The following is a 15,100-nucleotide window of genomic DNA, read 5'->3' as shown; positions in this document are numbered from 1 at the left end:
CATGAACAAAAATCGCACAAAAGGTCATGTGTGATCTAAACAATTCTACAAGAGAATATGATTCTGCAGAAATAACGAGCTTCATATGCACCAGAAGTTCACATGGAAATCTTGCAAATTCTTGATTCTGATTGGCTGCAAGATGTTGAATGCATTCCTTCCGATATGATACTTGTATTGTCTGTAAAGCTGGAACGTTCTTGTTAGCATGAGCCTTAAGATTCAAGCAAGAGAGGAAACAAGGTGGACCGGGAACGTCGGTTTACATCAGACGGGAAGGAATTTGCTGTTATTGGAAAACAATCATCTTCAGAAGAAAATTACTTGCATTTTTTTTTAGCCGCTCTTTTTTCACTGAAGAAAATCTTTACAAGGCAGAGTGCACTTGATTGACGATTGCAGGAAGAACCATCACCGGGGCATTCGCTTCACTCTGGCTTGCCAATATCAAACCAAACCGTCATAAATCTCCTTAATGCAGCCTAGATCGCTAATCAATAAACAAGCACAGGCTCTGGTAAAAGACTGCAATGTACATCCATCCATTTCCTGTACCACTTATCCTGCACGGGATCGCTAGGAACCTGGAGCCAGTCCAGGAGACTCTGGGTACAGGGGCACGAACTGGACAGGGTGGCAGTTCAGTTCATCACAGGGAACAAGAACACACACACTCAGATAACACACTGGATAATTCAGAGACGACAATCAGCCTACAGTGTATGTCTTTGGACTGGGAGAGGAAACTTTAGTACCCAGGGAAAACCCCTAAAACACATACAAACCCCATGCGTTGCTAGACAGATGCTGAAATCGAACAACCCTCCATCCTAGGATGTGGGAGGCAAACACGCTAACCACTGAGCCACTCTACGCCATGTAATTGGCATTCATGAACACAAGCCACTACACTTCCCTCTCCTGTTTGTCCACACAGTACATCCAACACTACAAGCAGCAAAACATGGAAATATTATACGTCGTCTTCTTGCTCGTAGTCACCTTTTTTGCCTAGAAAAAATATTGGCGCTAGTTAGTATCGCGGGCACTAGCATCAACTGAGAGTTTCTCATTTTAAATGGAATGTGACGCATACAAACATTTGGCTTAAACAATTCCCAGGACCAATCCTATATAAGAGAAGTCCTTACCTCAAACATTCTCACCTACAATTGTTTCCAGCCCATTAAATCCACCTTTTGTTAAATGTGCATAGAAACATAAAGCCGGGAAGGACGTAGGTGAGTGTATGCAGCTAGTAGATTTGGCTTGCTTCTCTAAATCAACCAACAAAGCTAGTATGAACCTGAACACATAACCTGACAACCGGTGTTCAGACTGATTAGTGTGTGTGTTTGTTTTACACAGCTACATATAGCGAATACGGTTCATCACTGAAATCAAATGCTAGCCTGTAGCTTCGCTTGTGGTTTGTCTTTTTGTCCATGTGAAGGGATTGCAACTGTTCAACAACAAGGTAGGTGTGGCCTATCCAGGTTTCTGTACCAATAGTAACAAATGGGTGTGTTTTGATACACATGCTAGGCTTTGTACTAGCTTGACTGGCAGATTGGCTGTATACACTCACCAGACAAAACAAACCCTGCTACTTCCTTCCAAGCTTTATTTTATTTCTTTTTTTCTTAGTGATGAATCTGAACACATTTCCAAAAGGTCGTATATGCAGTATGACGAGACGTAGAAAAAAGATAGTCTTCTGTTTTTGCATAAACTGAAGACTAAATGTTAACTTTAACGGTAATTCTCGCTCGCTAGTGTGAACGCTCGATTGCTGGGAAGATGCAAAGATCGAATCAGTGTTGAGTTTCAACACCTCTTATGCATGAGGTTGTTATGAAATAGGGAACGTGTGGGATTGTAGTTTACGCCACCAGATTGTGTCTGATGATGAACACGAACGCCTCGAATTCCTTTTTTTTTGTTCCAGCTGAAAAGTACTGCATTGTTTATATATTTCTTTATCAGATTGTTTATTTGCAGACTAAAAAAAACAGACTAAAATATAAAACATGTTAATAAAAAAAAATTGTTAGAAAGGGGAAGGTTCTGAAATTAATATTTTGGTGAACAGATGATCTGAGACACTCCTAAGTGTTTTGGTACCTCAGGTGGTGATGCTACATAAAAAAAACTAACAAAATAAAAACACACAAACAAACAAACAAACAAATAAATAAATAAATAAAAGGGAATAGGGACGCACTGTTACAGCAGTAGGTGATGCGGTGATGTGGATCTCTCTTGATAACCAGCTTACCTTCGATGGAGATGACGTGCTCGCGGATCTGGTTCTGCAGCGCCAGGTCGTCGATGCGCTCAATCAGGTCGTAGATGGCGTAGATGTTCGGGTGCACGGACTCGAAGCGGTGGATCTCCGCTCGGATCGCCGCAGAGTTGGACAGGACGAACTGCGAGCCCGAAGCGCCGGACTGAGCCGCGGGCCCCGACGCCGTCCCCGATCCGAACTGACCTGGCCCGGAGCTGCCTGATGATCCGGAACCGAACTGGGACGACATAGGTTGCGGTACGGGCACTGGAACCGGAGCTGGGACCGCACCCGGAGCGGGCATGGCCGGCTGTGACGGCGGCGAGATGCCCGACACCGGGACGCTCGACTGGTAATTCATCTTGATGAGGACTAAGTTAACGCGCTCGGTTGATGTGAGAAATAACGGGTCAGATTTGTGGCTGGATCGGCGTTACGGTGCGATGTTTTGATGCATCAACGCTCAGTCTCCGCCTGCAACGATCCGCGCTTCATATTACCAAAACTTGATGCGCGAGCATTGTTCCTCTCTCCACCGGGGCTCGTGTTTTCTCTCCCTCTATTCTACCACGTATTGTCCTTCTTTAGTATGAGGACGCCTTATCGACCGGACACGCCTTTTGTCACGCTACCGGCGCTCCCTTTGAAAAGCTTTGTTACACAAATGGATTGTTTTGTTTCTCTTCTTAAGCCGCACAATGAGGCCGATTTAACGGAGCGCGCGCGGGTCCTTAGACTGCGGCGTTTGTGCGCTGAAGAAATCATAAAGCCCAATAAAACCTCTCTCTCTCTCTCTCCCTCTCGCTCTCTCTCTCTTTTCTTCTTTGGATACGAGTAGCTCCTCCCAGCGTGCCCACCTCCGCGCGCGGTGACGTCACGGGATAGATGGAGGGATGGGAAAATAGAGGGAGGGAAGGTGGGAGGGTTGGGGATGGATGGATGGATGGGGGAGGGTGTAACGTGATTGGACGTCCTTGTGGTGTAGGGATGAAGCTCATCAGTTTGATTCTCGGCCATATTATGCAATAGTGGGTTATATTTCTGACATGCAAAGGCCAAACACACACACATATACACACACACAGAGATACACACACTCTCTCTCCCACACACACACTCACACATACACACACACACATACACACACTCACACATACACATACACACTCTCTCTCTCTCACACTCACACATACACACACACACACACACTCTCTCACACACACACAGATAGAGGAATGTAGTCAGCATATTGGGAGCCTTTATTTTACCCAGTTTCCTTTTCTCAGCATTAAAGAGCCCCTTGAACATGTCATTTCAGACCAATAATAATAATGATATTAGGAATAAAACCCGGAGTAATCACGTCAATTTGCCATCGTTCGCAGCGATTAGTTTATCAACAAGCAAAACGTTTTACTTTGTATCTCTTTACACTTACATTTAAGGTTGTTGAAAGTCCACAGTGCAATTTCTACAGTATACATTATAGCAGCTATAAACAGTTGTTTCCTCTTGAAGTCACACACACACACACACGCACACGCTCATGTTTGCATGTTGGCTGGGGTGATTCCACGGACCAATCCCGTTGTGTGTGTGATTAGACTTTTCTTCAGTTCCCCGCTCATTACAGTTCGTTCTCATTTAGTTTCACTATAACATGTATATAAAGACAATTTGATGAAAAGTAACACTTGAAAGGATGGATCAGAGATCCCCGGCACCTGATTGGCTAATTTGCCAGTACATAGAAACTAGGCTATTTTTTCCTGGTGCTAATTCTTTATACATGGCCTTTACAACTTGTCCTCTTGGGCTGGTTCAACCCCATATCATATCATAATTAATTAGGTCTCCATCTCCCTGTTTGAGATGAATTTGAGATGTGTATTTTTTTTTTTCTTTTCAAGTGATGTGTTTATTCGATCGCAATCTAAAAAATTGTCTGCTTTCTCTAACAGATCTGTGTGCTTTATCACTGACCCATGCTCAGGAAGGAAGTCCTAACAAGTTCTGATTACAACTTCCTGAAACTGAGAGAGGGATAAATCTCTGTGTTAAACACTTGAAGTGGCCACTAGAAGAACGACAGGAGGAGGGTTACAGTACACCAAGTTTAACTCCTCGTCTCGACCGTGTACAGGGTTCTATAGGCAGAGGCAGATTCACAGAGCGTCCACAGAGCAAGACCGTGTTTGCTCACGGACGGTCGATGGATCAAGGATACGTTCTAATGATTTAGACAAAAATCAACTGAATCATTTGTTTATGTCAAAAAAAAAAAAATGCTTGCAGTAATATTTGCTTGATTTCTTTATACATCTTTGTGCTATTGTAGGTGCCTTAAATAGTCTTTTCATCTGCCCTCTTTAACAGAGTGAGAATAAAAACTCATTAAACTTTATTCATTAAGAGATAAGACAAAAAAAAAAAAAAAAGAAAAGCTGGCCCACTTTTGCACTAAATTTCACCTTTTCAGCTTCTATAACTTACTGCTGCTGAGGCAGCACTGGAATATATATAATATAATATAATATAATATAATATAATATAATATAATATACAGTAATATAATATAATATAATATAATATAATATAATATAATATAATATATAACATGAAGTGTTATTGAACTTTTTACCAGTATTACAAGTCATTTTAAGCATCACTAAAAAACGATGTTAAAACATTTTAAAATGTGAAAAGTGAATCTAAAAAAAATAAATTCATTTAAACATAACATGAAAAATAAATGAATTGTGTGTAAAATTAACATGATAAACGAATTGTCCAAAATCAGCCTAGAAAATGAACGGCCCCTGTGAAAATAAACAAATTGTGGTAAAATTATTTGTGAAGAAAAACAAACCCTCACCACACACAGACACACACACACACACACACACACACACACACACACAAAAGCGGGAAACAGCGCCGCCTGCGTCAGGGCAGAGAAGCGCTCAGTGAACTCCTTAAAAGTATTTGGTTTCCATCTGCTGGTGAATTCGTGCTGAAGGATTTCAGAAGCAGAACACTCGGTGTCTGTATCCGCTGAACGTGAGCTGAGTGTTAATAATGAAGACTATTAATAATGAATCTATCTATCTATCTATCTATCTATCTATCTATCTATCTATCATGTTTTGCAATGTTATAGCCTGGAACTGGAATGGATTTATGGATTTATAGAAATTGATCTAATCCCCGGTTAAGTCCAGCCACTCTTGAACTCCTGTTTGAACAGAGCAGAAATTTCTGCCACGATTTCTTCTGAGATGACCCCAGATTTGGCTCCAGGTTTCAAGTTTCTCTGGATGAAAAGCATCCGGACAACCTACTGCTACTAACACCATGGTTCACTGTGGAGATGGTGTTCTTAGGGTGATGAGCAGTGTTATGTTTGTCCTGCATTTGATTTTAGAGATCCATGTTCTTCATTCATTCATTCATTCATTCATCTTCTACTGCTTATCCGAACTATTCTCGGGTCACGGGGAGCCTGTGACTATCTCAGGCGTCATCGGGCATCAAGGCAGGATACACCCTGGACGGAGTGCCAACCCATCGCAGGGCACACACACACATTCATTCACTCACGCACTACGGACAATTTTCCAGAGATGCCAATCAACCTACCATGCATGTCTTTGGACCGGGGGAGGAAACCGGAGTACCCGGAGGAAACCCCCGAGGCACGGGGAGAACATGCAAACTCCACACACACAAGGCGGAGGCGGGAATCGAACTCCCAACCCTGGAGGTTGTGAGGCGAATGTGCTAACCACTAAGCCACCGTGTCCCCGTGTTCTTCATTCAAATTCAAATTTTATTTGTCACATACACAATCATACACAGTACGACATGCAGTGAAATGGTTCGTATGACTGTCCTAAAAAAAAAAACAATAGTAGAGAAAAGAACAAAATAAAGGAATAAAGATAAGCACTTACTTTCGTAAAAGTGTTGACGTCATCAGAGCTGCTCCTGAACATGTCCCATCTCCCACAAAGGTGGCCTGAGGTGAAATATAACTGGCGCTGATTATGACAAAGCTAAATTCCCAAAGGAAGGTAGAAAGGGTGACATTTGATGGTCAAGAGCTCCAGGTTGGGTGAGAAGGTACGTGAAAGAGGTACAATGTTCATGCTGTCACACCAACTGTTGTTTACCATCAGAGGATGCAAAGTGGTTACACCAGAATGACACTGTATTGCCAAAGATTTGTGAACATGAGACCATCACACACTCACATGTGATCAGCTCTTCTGGGAAGGCTTTCCACTAGATATTGGAGCATGGTTGTGACATGAATATACTGTATGTTCATTCAATCACAAGTGCATTAGTAAGATCAGGCTCTGGTGTTGAGTGTGAAAACCTGACAGGTGTTCAGCATTCCAGTTTATCCTAGAAGTGGTGTTGAGGTTATCAGTGGAATTGAGGTCAGAGCTCTGTGCAGGTCACCAGAGTTCTTTCAATCCAGATTTGGAAAAGCATTTCATTCAGTTTCTTTACTGCTTATCCTTCACATGATGTGGGGAACCTGGCGAGTATCCTACACGGATTGGAGAACCTGGAAGAAACCTCCAAAGCATGAGGAAAGCATCACCATGTATAGATGGCAGAGGCAAGAATTGACCCCCCAATAAGGGGAGGCAAGTGTCCTAACCACAAAGCCACTGTGCCCCCACAAGCCTTGTGTTATTTGGAAATTATTTTAGAAACTATCTGTGGTCTGTGGTGTATGAGTGTACACACAGTACTGTGTGTGTGTGTGTATCTCAGCCTCTATTTTCATGGCCCTTTTTATCCTAACAGATGGTCCCTTTGGCACTTGGCTATAGGATGGACAGCTCCTTGGGCGCAAGGGGGAAATATACAATCGGCAGGGTTTTCCTATTGGCACGGTATAGCTAGTTCACCAGCTGCTCGTAGTGTATCTCTCTGTTCATTCTGTGTTTGTGTCTATTCCTGATTTATTGCCCAACACAACAGACAGCTGCAAAAATGCAAATGAAAAAAGATGCTAAAATGTTATGCTGGCAGGCTGGATAGAATTTTTATCTCGTAACTGGAATAATTTGTTTATAGTTGACAGTTCTGTGTCTGTTGAGATACAGTTTTAACCTTCAGAAAAGTCAAACACAACTTGAATATGGTATGAAATATCTCATGTGTATTAACTGGCGTGTAAGTAACACGCAGATAAACAACTTTGTTTGGAGAAAAAAAATTCATTGTTAGACAAAAATATGGTCAAGAAACAAGCAACGATCAGGCGATGAATAAACAACACGATCTAGAAAATTCAATGGTGACATGTGACCTTGAAATTGGATGGATGTTGGGTGTTTTCACTGGTGGATGTCATGATTGTAGGGTACTTTGTGTTCTGTATGTTGTAGCTCCTGGTGTTGACATGACAAACTTAATAAGAACCAAACAGAAATTCATTTTAATGAATGCATGTAGGGGTCACGGTGTCTTAGTGGTTAGCACGTTCGCCTCACACCTCCAGGGTTGGGGGTTCGATTCCCGCCTCCGCCTTGTGTGTGTGGAGTTTGCATGTTCTCCCTGTGCCTCGGGGGTTTCCTCCAGGTACTCCGGTTTCCTCCACCGGTCCAAAGACATGCATGGTAGGTTGATTGGCATCTCTGGAAAATTGTCCGTAGTGTGTGATTGCATGAGAGTGTGTGTGCCCTGTGATGGGTTGGCACTCCGTCCAGGGTGTATCCTGCCTTGATGCCCGATGACGCCTGAGATAGGCACAGGCTCCAGGTGACCCGAGGTAGTTCGGATAAGCGGTAGAAAATGAATGAATGAATGAATGAATGGCTAGTCCCTAAATTTTGCGAAAGTTAATCCTTCTGAAAGAGATACGATTGACTAGGGCTCATCGAGGACAAGACAAGGGGCAACTCTCCTCTAACCTGGTTTATGCTCGTCTTCAAGTGTGTTTAACACAATCCCTACCTTATATGACCAAATCTGCTATGCCTTGTATGTTAAGATCATTCTTTGTGCTTTGTTCCTAATATCTCTGGACAGCAGGACCCAGGTTTTATAATCAGGAAGCGATCATGGCCAAAATAGCCATATGTTTGGCACCTGTAGGTCACTGCAACCTGGTTTCTGTTAGCAAAAAGGACACGTTGTGGACAAACCTTGGGCAGGAGATGTCACACCCGCAGTCATCAGGTAGAACACTAGGACACCCACCACCACCACCACCTCAGAAATGTAGCAATGAGCAATTAGCAAGCCTGAGGTAACAGTGGCAAGGAAAAACACTCTGAGATGATATGAGGAAGAAACCTTGAGAGGAAACAGGCTCAATAGGGACCATCATCTTCATTTGGGTGACAATGGACAGTAAATAATGTCCTTTCTACAAAAGTTTGTAGTCCAGAGGAATTGTGAAACAAAGAGATTCGGAGGAAATAATAATTTAGAATAATTTGATTAAGACTTAATACTAATTCCATCCTGCCATAGTCTTCAAACGTTTGCTGATGAAGACCTGAGCACAAAGCTGACTGACGCAAAGCAGTTCAAAGACGGCGCGATAGTCCACAGAATGCGGTGCCAAGCGACAAAACTACAATCAGGGGTACGGAGTCAGGGTGGATCAGGTAGGTTTAGAAAGCAGTCACACTGGGAGCTTGGGAATGGCACATATAGTGCAAAGAGAGAGAGAGAGAGAGAGAGAGAGAGAGAGAGAGAGAGAGAGAGAGAGAGAGAGAGAGAGAGAGAGAGAGAGAGAGAGAGAGAGAGAGAGAGAGAGATTAGGTACGATTGTAATCATGTGATGGTTAAGGACAATGTACATTATGTGCAAAATGCAGGCAGGGACTCTGGCTAGACCAGCTATGACAGTATATCTAAAAGGCAGAGCCAGAAGGTGACACAGAGGCACATGAGGCCAATGACACATGAGGCTAATGGTAGCTAGGGATAAGGTAGCCTAGTGTTTAATGTGTTGGACTTTTGATTTGAAGGTTAGGAGTTTAAATCCCAGGTCCACCAAGCTGCCACTTCTGGGACCCTGAGCAAGGGCCTTAACCCTTAATTGCACAGTTGTATAAATTGAAATACATTGTAAGTCACTCTGGATATGGGTGTCTGCTAAACGCCAAATGCCAGACCATAAAGTGTCCAACCACTCCATAGTCAGCAAACCAGACATCACAGTTCACCAAACACTTTATGCCTATGCCAACCTACTGTATATATACTGTATATCCTAAGAAAAACTGTTCATAGTATATAGTATAGTTGGACAGCTGGCATGGGTCAAGGTCAGTTTTTTAATCTAAGGTATAATAACCACTAGTTTAAAGGTGGGGTCTCAGTTGTTTGAGAAATGCTTCAGAAAACTCAGTCAGGCCGAAAACTAAACAAAAATCAAAACAAACGTGTAGCCAATGAGCAGAAAGGGGCGGCTCTTGTCAATATGCGGTGGAGAGAGTGTTCAGTGTACATGTGTGACATTAGCAGAAAGCGGTTTTAACATTGACAGGGAGGATAAAAACAAAGAAAGAAAGCGAAGAAAGGCTTACAAAGCCTCTTTTCTATCGTAGTAAGGTAGAGAGGCAGCTACAACTGTGTTTTGATAGTAACAGTGTTTAGCTGAGGAGTTATTGACTCGGGAAACTCCAATCTCAACTTTACTTAAGACGCCGAGGCGCTTTTTTCCTTCTCGATAGGTGAGTAACATTGGTTTTGCTTTGTTACACAGAACTAATATATGCCTTTGTCCTTTACATGATTATGCTTGTGTGTCATTTTTGCTTGTTTGTTTATCTACAATCGTATTGTTCTTCCCTTCAGTTATGATAAAGACACATTTCTTTCCATTAGTTCCCCGGGTTACGTATATGCATGTGTGGGCGGAGCTTTCAACACAGGGGTGGGACCCATTTGGGTTAGGGGCGTGTTTGTTTTGGTGATTTTATATGTCAATATTGGCTTTCAAACAACGGAGACCCCACCTTTAACGGATTTAGGTACTTAACCAGTGCTAAGGGTAGAATTTATTCATTTTAGAATGGGTTCGGTAACTATTGGTAATATCTGTTTAAAGAAACGTAGGTAAGGGATCAAGTATTCTTTTAAAGGTGAGAAAATCTTGCTCATCAGAAACAGCATTATTATTATTATTATCTACAGCATTATCTATCAAATTGTTTGGTTTTAAACAAATTTTATTCTGCTAGATATTCTCCAGATTTTTCCATTGAAATAATAATAGAAGTCGTCACGACAGTAAAAGGTCCATAAAGAAAGAGATGTGATAGAAGATGTAGACCCCACACCAAACAAGGGGGGGTCTAATCAACTTGTTTCCTTATTGAGAGGATCATTACGGTTTCATATGCTAAAGATGATGTCTTTAAATGCAGTGATCACTTCAGCTAATAGAGTTGAAGAGTTACATGCTCGATTGATGAGCTTGTCCTGCATGAGTGCTCAGATATCTCTGGGTTGACCTTGTCGTTTAATCTTTAATTCGTGCCAACGGTCTTATCACATCTACTTCATGATTTAGTCGATTGACCTTCATTGATGCCTGCAGACCATTCCTTTCTATGTACCCTACGGAATTATTTGGACTGGACAGGGGCAATCTGATCAGTAGAGAAACTGTTCATCTGCTACGAAGGAAGGACACATTCCTTAGTCTCAACAGAGACTGTCTCACTAGGAGTTAGACTTCATCAGCATGGACTCTATAAGTCCTGGGCAATCAGCTCTTACTGTATATATATGACAAAGATTATATAAATTGACATCAGAGGTCAGCTCTGAGCATTACTGAGTTCCTCTTGGCATACATTGCCTAGGATTTCTTACTGGTTATTATGAGCAGTGAAATAGAAACTGTAACACTATACAAATAAATTCAGCTCCATTGTATTTACAGTAGACATGGTGTAATTACGGCAAGAATAAACTCTTTAAGCCGGGATGAAAAAGGAACAGGAACTGGGATCCAAAAAGAGCATCCCGTCCTCCGGCCAACAACGGATACTGAACTCAAACAAAGGACCAAATCTCCATAATCACATGGCATTTTGCATGAGGAAATGTTTGGGCGATAAATAGCGTTTAAAGTCTACGGCAACTACGGAAGCTGTAAAGAAAGGAGGATGATAGATATATAGTCGGTGTTCATCACAGCGGGAAAAAGAATAAGATCCCACAGAGTGGCAGAACTATTGGAATTGTCTTATTGGTCAAAATGGTGGACTACAGTACATTTTTGTTGGATATTTCAGAGTGGCCTATTAAACAATACTCACCACAAGAAAGAAGCTTCCTTGCTCACACAAATCTGCTATGAATATTGCATCGCCCTTTAGGGGATCTGCCCTAGAACAGAAAATCACCTCAGGATCAGCATTTATTAAAAAGTCTTCCAATACGAAGATGTTTTTCTTCTGTGAAACCACTGCGTCAATATGAGTTAGGTCTCTTGATCGCACAAAACACCCAATTTAATATTAATTACAATTGAACATTGCGGTGAGAGAAGACAGATATCGGTTCAGTTGTGTTTTAGAGATCTGATACGTGTGGCATTGTAGAGTTAATTGGATCAGAATCTCACTCACTCACTCATTTTCAACCGCTTATCCGAGCTACCTCGGGTCACGGGGAGCCTGTGCCTATCTCAGGCGTCATCGGGCATCAAGGCAGGATACACCCTGGACGGAGTGCCAACCCATCGCAGGGCACACACACACACTCTCATTCACTCACGCACTACGGACAATTTTCCAGAGATGCCAATCAACCTACCATGCATGTCTTTGGACCGGGGGAGGAAACCGGAGTACCCGGAGGAAACCCCCGAGGCACAGGGAGAACATGCAAACTCCACACACACAAGGTGGAGGCGGGAATCGAACCCCAAACCCTGGAGGTTGTGAGGCGAACGTGCTAACCACTAAGCCACCGTGACCCCTTGGATCAGAATCTGTAAAGGATAATTAACAAAATAACTGAGTCTAATTAATTTACCAGAAACAATGACATTATTTTTATTGAGGTAAATGGATGATGACAACTTTTTCTTGTTCTCCACTTCAGTCTGATTGTTTTCATAACCGGATGATAATCTTTCATAGTTTCATAACCTTTACGGTTTGGCGAAGCAGGTAAGTGTTTAATGTCTAAGCTTTTTTGGAAGGAGTCTCTAGTGTCTAGTGCTTTGGACCACTATGTTTTTTTAACACAAGTAAGACTTTTAAGTTTTGTGGATGCTCAGGAACAACATGGAAAATTTCAGAGCAGAATCTGGTTTGGACAAGTCTCTGTAATGTAAGGAACTTTAAAGGAACCTATTTTGCATCTGTTCCATTATAACTGCAGACTGATAAAGATGTATAATGTGAGATCTTGTGTTTTGTCAGGAGACAGTTTGAAAAATTAGCTGATGTCATTCATAGCTTTGTTACACCACTGTGTCATTGTCATTGTTATTTTCTTACAAAATCACATCCCCGAGTGTTTTATTCCATAATAATGTATGCTGTGATTGCCTTGGCTGTTTCAATCCTCCCCCCCAACATCTCATTAGCAGTTAAGATCGGACCCCTCGCTGTTAGAGTTCAGCAAAAAGCATTAACCCTCTGCTACTTAGGGTGAATAAATGTAAATGTAATCAGACTCTAGTGTCAGTGGGTCTGCATGTAGAGTTTGTGTAGTCCAGTCACATTGTTTTTATGTAAATGCACATGCAGAACAACATGGTCGGATAGTTAAACTGTCAGCTGGTGCGTTCACAAAATTAATTTCATTCCCAAAGGAATAGATGGGTTTGTATTCGAGGATGGAATGCCGATGAGCTTTAAGATTGCAAAAAAATAAAAAATCACTAAGCAGATTGTTCATGGGATAAAAACCGAAGCAGTTTTGTTGCATTCCTTTAAGGCAGACATGATAACAGCTTTCGTAATGATATTTTAAGCTATGTAGCACGCTGGCATGGGGAAAGGTGTGGCTTAGGAGAGAGATGAAGCTGATTTGTAAATGTCTAAAAAAACATTTTGGCTGCATGAGTATAACCCACAAGTTATATAACCCACAAGTTATAACCCACAATGGTGACTTCCTGTTCGGTTAGCATCTTACACTTTGAGCCTATGTATTAGCACAACAGCATCATTCATATGAAAATCAACACAGTAGTGACAAAAAAAGTTGCATAAGGAATTACTTCAGAGTTGCAAGCTCGGTTACAAATACATGGCAAACATATTTGCATATGCTAATTAGTGGGTGGGGCCAGAGGTTCTCGAGCTACTATTCTTTCAATCTGCTTCTAGCTCTAAACAGTCGTTGTTTCTTTTGAAGAAAAAGAAAAACGCAACCGTCTCCGTGTAATACAATTTAGTCAGTTGCTATGACAACCGAATAGTACTGTGTTCCTTGCACGTGCAAGAAGGAGAGTTTCTGGAACTTCTCACCTCTAAATAAAGCTCATGAGGACAAGATGCTTCTCGTACCCAGTAGGGGTCAGGGTGTCCAGCCTCTGTGTCCAGCCTCTGCCCAGCTGTGTCCTCAGTGGGAGATGAACAATTGGCCTGAGGATCAGATGGCCGTCATTCAGTTGAAATAATACACAGAAAAGTGCGCGCTGCATGCTCACCATCACCTTCACTGACATCTTTGGGGCCGGTTGACAAAAAATGAGGAATCCAGGATTCAACCACAAGGTCGCTCCACAGTCGCCTGGACACCAACTCATACAAGGCCAATGTTATTATATACTAACATTAAGTAAAATTAATAATAAGAGTCAATAAAATTATGTAATCGTAAAACAATTAGGGGAACAAAAGATTGCAGTAGGGGGATATATGTTGAAGTTATGCATTCAATAAGAAATTGAACTCAATTTTTAACCCATTGTGGCATTTGTGCATGTACAGGCAGATTATAGGGTACTTCTTCATGTTTTTTTTTTTCCCATTTGAAAAGCAGCCACCAGTGCATGTTACCAAGATTTGTGCGACTGTAAGGGCAAACTTGTGAGAGTGCACATTTATCGTTGCATGCAGAGGAAATGTATAGGACACCGCATCACATATTCACCAGTGTAAGTGAACCATAGGGGGCACGTTGTCTCCTTTTCTCACACATAGAGGCATCTAATATAGAATTTTTTAACAGGTAGTGGCACCCTAGTGGACATGGCATCACTTTTTGCTATTCGAATGGCCATCAATAAGGGCACCCTAGAGGGCACCTTGAGTGTTTTCTTTCATGTAGAGAAGCCTATAGGGGCACTTCAACACGTTTTCTCCACCGGACGGGCGCACGAGACGGCACCTCATCACGTTTTCTCACGTGTAAGGGCATGATATAGGGTACCATCACGTTTTTTTTTTTTCACATGTATGCCATCCAACAGGGCATTTCATCACACGTTTCTTTTCGAAGGGCAGCCGTCGTGTTTTTGTGTGATCTTTAGGAGCATGAGAGATGAGGGAACATTTTACAGCTGCTATAACGTGAGTGATAACAAGTCGTAACTTGGTGCAACTATAAATGGATAAAAAGTATAACGTGCTTTAACTGTTAAAAACCGCTCCGTTGAAAATGAAGTGGCCTCTGAGTGTACTCGATCCCAGAATGCACTGCGGTACACAATGACGTCAGTGGCGACGACAACAACAAAACAGAGAGCAGCAGTAACACACTGAAAGGGTGTTAGCCTGTTTCGTTAGCTTACGCTGGACAATATCGTTAATGAAATGTACATAGTTTACATTTAGAACAAGAAGGACGGTTGTTATTATTAGT

At 42.0% G+C, this 15,100-nt stretch overlaps 2 protein-coding genes across 3 annotated transcripts in view; one reads left to right on the top strand and one right to left on the bottom strand.

The window, feature by feature from the left end:
• The window catches only part of agap3 (ArfGAP with GTPase domain, ankyrin repeat and PH domain 3), a 131,641-nt gene extending 128,569 nt beyond the window's left edge, over nucleotides 1–3,072 (bottom strand). Inside the window, exon 1 of the mRNA XM_060871068.1 lies at nucleotides 2,279–3,072. Coding sequence (XP_060727051.1) covers nucleotides 2,279–2,648 — 370 coding nt within the window. The 5' untranslated portion in view covers nucleotides 2,649–3,072. The remainder of the gene's footprint in view (nucleotides 1–2,278) is intronic.
• An 11,867-nt stretch (nucleotides 3,073–14,939) lies between these two features.
• The window catches only part of rb1cc1 (RB1-inducible coiled-coil 1), an 18,672-nt gene continuing 18,511 nt past the window's right edge, over nucleotides 14,940–15,100 (top strand). For both annotated transcript variants that reach the window (XM_060871066.1, XM_060871065.1), the window contains exon 1: nucleotides 14,940–15,100. This exon is cut by the window's right edge and continues 251 nt beyond it. The gene's annotated coding sequence lies outside the window, so the exon portion shown is untranslated.

The sequence above is a fragment of the Tachysurus vachellii genome, chromosome 5, assembly GCF_030014155.1.
Source record: "Tachysurus vachellii isolate PV-2020 chromosome 5, HZAU_Pvac_v1, whole genome shotgun sequence".
In the NCBI taxonomy this organism is placed as follows: domain Eukaryota; kingdom Metazoa; phylum Chordata; class Actinopteri; order Siluriformes; family Bagridae; genus Tachysurus; species Tachysurus vachellii.
Note: the sequence above shows the minus strand (reverse complement) of the source record. Positions and strands in the feature narration are given on the sequence as shown.